The sequence below is a fragment of the Rhinolophus hipposideros genome (genome assembly GCF_964194185.1).
Source record: "Rhinolophus hipposideros genome assembly, chromosome: 6".
Taxonomy (NCBI): Eukaryota; Metazoa; Chordata; class Mammalia; order Chiroptera; family Rhinolophidae; genus Rhinolophus; species Rhinolophus hipposideros.
In genome coordinates this window covers 74950787-74959591 of record NC_138052.1, presented here as the reverse complement: position 1 = coordinate 74959591, position 8805 = coordinate 74950787, and the positions used below count along the sequence as shown (strand labels likewise).

At 44.1% G+C, this 8805-nt stretch overlaps 1 protein-coding gene across 2 annotated transcripts in view; it reads right to left on the bottom strand.

Annotated features, from left to right (window-relative positions):
* Positions 1-258: 258 nt before the first annotated feature.
* NRP2 (neuropilin 2) overlaps positions 259-8805 on the bottom strand; it is a 126625-nt gene continuing 118078 nt past the window's right edge. For both annotated transcript variants that reach the window (XM_081052681.1, XM_081052682.1), the window contains exons 17-18: positions 5766-5816; positions 259-3566 (exon numbers count right to left, since the gene is read on the bottom strand). In XM_081052681.1, coding sequence (XP_080908807.1) covers positions 3262-3566; positions 5766-5816 — 356 coding nt within the window. In that variant the 3' untranslated portion in view covers positions 259-3261. The remainder of the gene's footprint in view (positions 3567-5765; positions 5817-8805) is intronic.

The window sequence follows — 8805 nt, the reverse complement described above, 5'->3', positions numbered from 1 at the left end:
CTGGCCAGGTAGCCCATTACCCAGCCTCATCCTATTTTCATTGTATAAAAGGCCAGCCAGCCAATCAATCTACTAACTCCACATGAAAATGTTGAGAAACACTGTTCCAAGAAAATGACCAACCATCCTGGTTTGGCTGGGATTGAGGGGTTCCCGGGATACGGGACTTTCAGGAAAGTCTTGGATAAACTGGGATGCTTTGGTCACCCCAACCCCAAATCTCTTTGTCTCAAATAATAAAAAGATATGCAGCAAAATATCTCTGGTATAATGTTTATTTAAATAGTAATCTTAGAAAGGCTTTATACAAATCATATAAACACAGTTTGACATTGTTGTTTGTTTATTTTTTACATCGAAGAATCACAGTAAGAGCTCTCAAGTTCCCGTGGTCTGGCTCAGCCAGCGAATGGTCGAACATCTTTAACTGCAAACCCTGGAAAAGTTAACCTCCTGGGTGATGGTTTAACTTTCCCCTTGTTTTCGTGCCATTCATGCTCATTCCTTGGATCCTCATCCCTGGCAACTCCTCATCCCCACCTAAGAGAGAAAGCAACCCTGTGGCCCTGTTGACCACCTAGTCCGGGAGAGCGTGGAGGTAATGTGTCATTCAGTACAAGGCAAAAAAGGAGATCAATACTGTGAGCTGGGTTTCCCAAAGGGGACGAATCAAGGAGAAGGGTCAGCCAGCCTACCTGCAGATAGAGACAACAAAGGAACCAGGGTGTCCCCTGACCAAGTTATAAATGGGCCCATTGTCTTATAACAGACCAGCCTCCAGCGTTGGTGAGGTATCTACATGTCGCCCTGGGTAGCCTGCTTTCGGTCAGCATTCAGGGCCCACTTAGGGCTGCAAATCAGCCCATGGTGAATATGGACACAGAGGGATGCAGGTTGAGTTGTATATAACTTAGAGGTGAATGGCAGGCCGGAGACAAGGCTGGTCTTTGGAGAACTGTAAAATGGCCCACTGGGCATGAGAAGGCCAGGACTCCCAGAATAGGTCTCTGAACGTCCCTTCTTTTGCAGGATACTTCTGGAAATCCCCAGGACTTGCTAGCTTCCTGAACACTGCTACATGGGGAGGTGAAGAGGAGGGTGGGCTACTTAAAACCTTGCTTCTGCTGTCTGCCCAGCTCAGGGGGGTGTGTAAAGCTAAGCCCTTGGGTTGACAGCTTTAATTTTCACTTCTAACTACCACTGCGCCAACGAGTGCCGAGATCAGCAGTGATACTCGGGCCTTCGGTCAAAGTCAAAGTCACGACAACACTGAGTCCCACATGACCATTCACATACACAGTAGATACAGAGAACTCAAAGGCAGCAAAGACACACACACATATGAATAAATAGCTGTCGGTATGAACTCTCCCTCTCTGCATACAAAACACTGTGACATTACCATTTGAACTAGCATTTCCATAAGTTACCATTTAAAGGAAACTGCCAGTCCCATTCACCCTTCCCCTTTCACCTGGGTATGAGACAAATGAAATCGTGGGTGACCATAGCAGCAAAAATGGTCAGACAGTCTACTACTGATATACAATAGGCTGGGCACACTGGTTGGGTTCCAAATGGATTTTCCAGCACACAGGCAATCCTTAGGCATTACCACAAAGTCAGATTTGGATCTCAATATGGACAATCTTATCCTTCACACAGTTTCATTCTACTCCTGATGCCTCCCCTTCCAGAGCCGTAGAGTCATGGAGGGATATGACTACCGCTCGGGTAGCAGGGCTCATTCCATTGGTAGGATCAGCGGTGAGGTGAGGGAGCTGGGATTGGAGCCATTGGGATTAGGGAGGGAGGAATGCCTTAACTTGTATGATATTCACTGATTTCTACATAGAGAAAAAGCACATTGTTTTCTTCATTGTTTTCAAGGCACTTAATAAAAAACACATCATAAATTGGTGTGTGTGTGTGTGTGTGTGTGTGTGTGAACACAGGTCTCTCTGGGGTTGCAGCAGTGTTGCCAGCATTTTGGCCCACAGTGTTTGCAGACTTCTGGTTAGACTTGCATACCTCCTGGGACTGACTCTCCTGAAAGGCTGAGGTGGTGGCTGTAAGGCTAAGGAGAAATCAATGTTTACCAGCCTGTCAGAGAGACTAATTCATCAAAATGTCTCCATGCAGTCTGCTCAGGCTTTGTCATCACCCGGTCAGAGAGTGGACTTCTTTTTCCCTCTCCACGGCTCTCCTTTCCTTCGAGTGCTCACCAGTTACATCTCACGGATGGAGAACACACAGTAAGAGCCTGTATTTTCTCACCCCGTCTCTGAGAATATCCAACAATGCTATTCCCGGGGCTTAGAGAACAGACAAATATGTGTGTGTGCATGTGTGTGTGTGTATGTGCACATGTGTATATGTGTATGTTTTAGAAGAACAAGGCAGAGGGGAAAGAAAACAAAACCAAACCACCACCAGAGGCCCCCCAAGGTAGCCTCATAGCCTCAAATTCTGGTCTGAATGGCTCCTATTCACAAAGCATGTTAAGGCCTGTCCGCTTCTAACATGGAGGTGCTTCTACGGATTTTGACGTGTGACGTTTCCTTTCTGGTTTGTTTTAAATCACATATAAGAAATAGCTGTTCATGCTGACCCTAAAATGGCAATTTTCCCCTGGATAAAAAAAGTTAAAGGCAACAACATCCTACTTAAATGCTAGGACTGGAAGCGGCCGATTGTAGTAGGGTTGGCTGGCAGAATCTACACCACAGCAAATCCCGTGAGTCATGAGAGGATCAGAGCACAGGATAAGCTGGACAGCTTTCTTTCTTTCTTTCTTTTATTTTTCTTTTTTGAGTTTTTTTCCTAAAAATGCCAAGTCTGAAAAGACCCTTTGCTTTTCAAGTGTTGATTGGACAGAGAAAGCTGAGACTAATGATCGCCGCTCTACCTCTACGCTGGAAAGGTCCTTCTCTTCTGCCTCTTTGAGTTGCTCACAGACCAAAGAAATACAATAGAATAATAACAAACTCACAAACGAAATAGAACTCTGACCCCAACGAGATGAGCTCCCGTCTTTGTCCCAGCAATGACTCAGCCACCGAGGTGCTAGGTGGGTGGTAACCCCCCGTGCGCCTGTATCTCCCCTCCTCTTTACTCGCCTGTCTAGCGTGTCCACACCTTCGGTATCCTGGATCAGTTTGATCGAGATTATGGCATTCCGTTTCCAAAGGAAAAAAACTGTAATCTTCACTAGCCCCTTCTGCTGGAATGAAATGTCAGATGTGATGTGGGTGCAATCCGTCATGCCTCTGAGCAGCACTTCTGGTGGTTCATCTTGACCTTGTGCTTGAGGCCATCGTACAGCTCGAAGTTGTAGTTCTCCAGCGTGGTGCAGCTGCGGGAGCTGAGGCCTGAGTAGGAACAGGTGCAGTAGAGCAAGAGCCCCGCACATGTGGCCCCCAGCAGGACGCCCAGCGAGCTCATGGCGATGATGGTGATGAGGATGGGATCCAGCGTGTAGAGCCAGCTCTTTTCTTTGTCGGCTGAAGGGGCGCCGGCCCCTGAGGTCGGGGAAGAAGAGTTGTTCCAGTCCACCTCGTACTCATCTGTGACAGAAAGCACAGGAGAGACTGCGGCACTGTTTCTTTCACAGTGAGATAATTGGGCCCCCCCAGGCCAGTTCAGAGGTTCTTCAGAATAGAGGGGTAAGCAGTCGGATGCTAGAATTTACACTGCTTGCCTTCAAAGCCCAGCTATGTCGCATCCTAGCTGTGCAACTTTGGGTAAGTTATTTAACCTCTCTTTGCCTCAGTTCTCTCATCGGTAAAATGGAGATACTAATAAAATCGACCTCACTAGGTTGTCAGGAGGATTAAATGAATTCATATTTGTAAAGTGCTCAGTGTCCAGCACGTAGTAAGTGTAGTCTGAGTATTGGAAACTTAAATAATTTCACTCCTGTTAGGTAAACTCAGATTTTAACAGACTCTTCAGGGTGCCTTTGGAGCACCTGCAATGTCCCCATGTTCTGGGCACCCTTCTTGCTTTGCCTCCTCATCCCTCATTTTCTACTGCTTTCAAGTGAAATCAAAGGACAAGCTGAGTCTATTTGCACAAGAAGAGGTTCTCAAGTTAGCATTCCTTGCCATCCAAGCAGGAGATGTTTTTATGAGCCACCAGACCTCACTTGACGTACGTCTTCCCTTACTACTGGTTTGAATTATGTCCACTTCGCAGATTCACATGTTGAAGTCCTAATCCCCAGGACCTCAGAATGTGACCTTATTTGGAGATAGGATCTTTACAGAGGGAATCAAGTTAAAACGAGTTAATTAGAGTGAGCCCTAACTCACCGTGACTGGTGTTCTTATAGAAAGGGGAAATTTGGAGATAGACACAGAAGGGAAATTGTCACGTGGACATGGAGATGGCCATTTACAAGCCAAGGAGAAAGGCTTGTAATAGATTTGTCTCTCACAGACGTCAGAAGGAACCAATCCTGTTGACACCTTGATCTTGGATTTCCAGCCTCCAGAACAGCGAGAAAATACATTTGTGTTGTTTAAGCCCCCAATTTGTGGTACTTTGTTAGGCAGCCATAGAAAATTAATATATTTCTATAGTGTCACCAAGGCATGATCACATCTATGGCTCCTTTTATGGGATTTCCTAATAATTCCACGAAGAAAGCAGGGTGATAATATAGTTTTTTTAATAGATAAGGAAACTGAGATTTTAAGAAATTAGGTGACTAGATACTCCCTCAAGGTCCCGGAGTTAACAAGCAGTTATACTAGGACTAGAAATCAGGCTTCCTGCCTCCTCATTCCTTGCTCTTTCCACCCGTCTCAATGCTTCTGCTGCTTGGTCTACGTATTGCATGCTGTCTGTGGAGGCCAGTTGCGCTGCTTTGCCCATAAAAGGAGTGTTAGACTAGGCTTTTCCAGGGAGCGTCTGTACTCAGTTAACAAGGTGCTGTTTGGGTTAGTCATTCTGTTTCTATAACTACACTTGAAGTGTTTGATTAAGGTCAGGTTAAATGCAGCTGCTCTATAAACTGCTCTTCTTAAATGCATCAATCTTGTTCTAAAGCTGTTCTTTGAGGGGAACTTTAGTGATCTCTCTCGGAGATCAACTCTGGCAGCCAGAGAAGCCCAGAGAGACCTATGATGCTCTGAGTCGAGGGAAGAAATTACATCTACATGTTGGCTCAGTGAACCTCCAGTCAGGACTCCTGCATTAGCCTCTTGAAGTGTGTATATTTGAGGTGGGAAAATAGAGCTTAGAATAAACATGAAAATATAAGATGGGCAGTGTGAAAAAGAAACCTAAATCTTGCAGTAAGCCTCAACCAGGAGTCTTGGATAGTGTGATAACGGTTCCTACAAGCCAGGGAACTGGAAACCACAGCAGGTCTGGGAGAATATTCACTTTTACACTCATTGGCTCAGGCCCTTTTTGAAAGAAGCTCAATGGGTTCAAGCAGTGACTTGTATATAGGAGCCTGGTTTTTACTTCCAAAGGGTTTATCCAGATTTGAAGTCCCTTAATGTTAAACGTTGCCCAAAGGAGGGGACCTGTTTCAGATTAGGCAGAGGAAACTCAATAAACTTTCTAAATCTCTAAATGTGACCTTGACAGAACAACTGATGGTGTTTTCATTCCTCTCTGGATTCTTTTCACTTATATTTCTGACTGGTAGTTCTAAATTCCAGCTCTCCAATACCCTGGGCATTATTTTTGTTGACATCTTTATAACCAAACTTGAATTTCATGATTATCTGCTAAATCATAGCAATACTCACCATCAATTTCATCTTCATAGCCCTCTCTCCCGTGTATTTCTGGGATGTCCACTATAATGAAAAAGAAAACAAACAAATCGAGTTATAACAAGTTCTATTACCATGGCTAAAAGGCAGAGATGCAACCTTCCTGAGAACGACTCCCCAGTGTGGTGGACCGCTAAAGCATCACATCTGCTTTGAGATCATTTAATAGGCATATTACTGGAGACTTTCCCCGTCAAATGATTTGTCTTTACTTCCAACAACAACTAGAAAAGCGGAGACAATAAAAAAGGTCTTTAGTGCCAAGTAAATCCTCACTTGTGTCTTTATAATGACTGTCGTTCATTACCAATATAGGTCTGAGTTCTATTTCAGGCAAATTCAATGACATCAGATGCCTGTCATCAGTTGCCGTTACTGTGTGTGATGGTTGTTTAGTGTAACGTGCTATTCTTCCTCATGTGCATGCATCTATGTGGACACCAAGTACAAGAGTCTTTCTCCTTTGGATTTCAAATAAATGAATGGTAATTTAATGAAATCATGTTTCATCGTTATATGTTTTAATGTAGATGCAGAACTGGAAAGAATGTCATAAGGCCTATTCATCTTCACATATCTGTGCAAATATCTCTCATCTTTCCTTCCCCATCTATTTTTCGTATTGGCTTTCTTCACAGTTTAGAATAGATCAAACATGGGCATCCAATCTGACCAGCCCAGGCTTGAACAGAGCTGAGTTAATTTACTCGGGATTTTCTCCAGTATTATCACTGTCTATTTTTTATTTTTATTTTTATACTAATTTTTGGGGAAGGGGATGATTTAGGTCTCTCTATTCACCAGGCTGTCCATCTTATAGAATCAGAGCCAATGATAATTACCTGTCTAAAATGGTAAAACATTAAAAAAGAGAATCAAATAATGTGGTAAAGAGCAGGGTCATATCCTTTCTTCCAATCTCACAAGTTAATTATACCTGTCCCAGTGGTCAGCAAAATGGCACCAAGTGAATGTATGTGGCCTGTTAGGAGTTTGATTCAATCCAAAGTTAGGTGGACGACCTTGAAGTCAGCAGTATCAATTGATATCCAAAAATCAAGGATTAAAGTAAAACTAAAATACCAAATAGCTAAAGTATCAAAGAAGAGGGAAAAAATGACCTTCAGATCAGCCTGACCTTCTCCCTCATCAGCAAATGTCTCAGGGAAGATTTACTTGACCATAACCCAGACTGAAGATCAATCCTTCATGGCCACACAGGGAATTTAGTCTTTTCCTGGTTGTAATCATGTTAGAAGTCTTCCTCATTCCTGGCCAAAGTGCTAAAACACATTCTTATCCTTTTGGTTGCTAGGAAGGCATGCAAAAAAAACGTGCCAAGACACTACTTCAAAGGATCGATGCCACGTGGCACTGATCTTCAATAAATTCAGCTGGCTCCTGGCATGTCTATAGCCTGCAGTCCTGGCACCTGCAGTCCACGCCAGCTTGCCCACCTCAATGCCCGTCCCCTGCCTTATTCTCCAGGTCCCTGCAAAGAAGGCTGTTTGGAATGAAGACAGGAACATGACTCAACAAGAAGCAGGTGGTGTCTGTCACAGGGATCAAGTCAAGCTTGTGAAAGTCAAGCTGGGGCTTTTTTTAAACTTATGAAAAAAAACAAACATGGAAGAAAATCATCACAATTCCAACAACTAATCATTTTGATGGGATGCTCGTATGTCTTAACGCTTTCATGGTTAAAAGACGAAGAACACTGGAGAAGAATATATGAATCAGCCTAGGACGCAAACTGTAGGGCTCCTGCCAGTGACTCTTGGGCCAACTCCTGTTCTTGCTTTTAGGGATTTGGTCTCTGCCAAGATTGTGACAAATTCTTGGAGGCTAGAATGTCACTTTGCTCCATCTCACACCTTCAGGGGAGAACTCTTAGGACACTATTGATGATGGGCCAGAAAGGGGTGGATGTGGCATGGATCTTAAAAGAAAAAGGGTAAAAGGATGGTAATGACTATGAGAACATTTTCCCCCCAGGAGATCACAACCTCTTGTTTCTGGATGCAGAGGACTGGATAAGATGACATCCCAAGGATCGGTCCATTTCTGAGGCTCTATGAAATTGACTGCCTAGATGTGGCTGAGATTTCTGCACATGGAGATGAAAGGCTACTTAAGGTGAATAAGAACAAATTAGAGGCTTGACTAGGCTTTTGGCTTCTCCCAGAAGTTTGGGTGAGTGGGAAGAGGTCAGAATAAAAGGATAAGTTAATCAACATTTTCAAAACCGCATCTGTTCACCAAGCCTTAAAGAAAAAAATGGCACACTGGGGAAAACCCAAATAAAGGGAACATTTGTACAAAAAGCAGTTTACTTTGATGGCAATTTTCTCTAGTCCCTTTGCTAATATTCTTGATATCTGTTTGATTAACAGCTTTCTTTCTCAAAAGTCTCTTTGCCTTTCATGGGCCACTTTTCTGTGGAGCCCACTGGGTGAACCTTAGCCTATTTCCTCAGGATGCTGGCAGGAAGGAGTTTGATTCTTCCACTGGGTCCCTGTACTTCTAGCAAAGAAAAGGCAAGGGTGGGGAGGAGGGAGAATGATGAGCCAGGAGCTTGAGGCAGAAAGTGGAGGCAACACTTTCCTGGGAAGCGAATGACAGCCACAGGATGGGGACCCAACTTGGCAAATGAGGCACACAGCAAAAGAATGTGGGGACCAGGAACTTGGAATTTTGTTTTTATTATTATTTTTTTAATGAGGAAAACATGGAGAGGATTTTCTAGGAGTCTGTTTTAGTGGGTGGGTGTGTTTGTGAGTGTGAGATGGACAAGGGAGAGTGGAATGGGCCACACCTTTAGAAGAACACAGATCAAGAATGGATCTTACCACCCACAGGACTTCCACTTTCAACCTTTGTGCTCACATGACCCTATTTCCTTCTGGGCCCCTGTGTGGATTCCATCTCAGGCCAGTCTGATTGCAAAGCCCGAAATCTGATTCTGCGTACTGTATTAGGGCCAGAGGAGAGCACCTCCCCTCTCCAAGTCTGC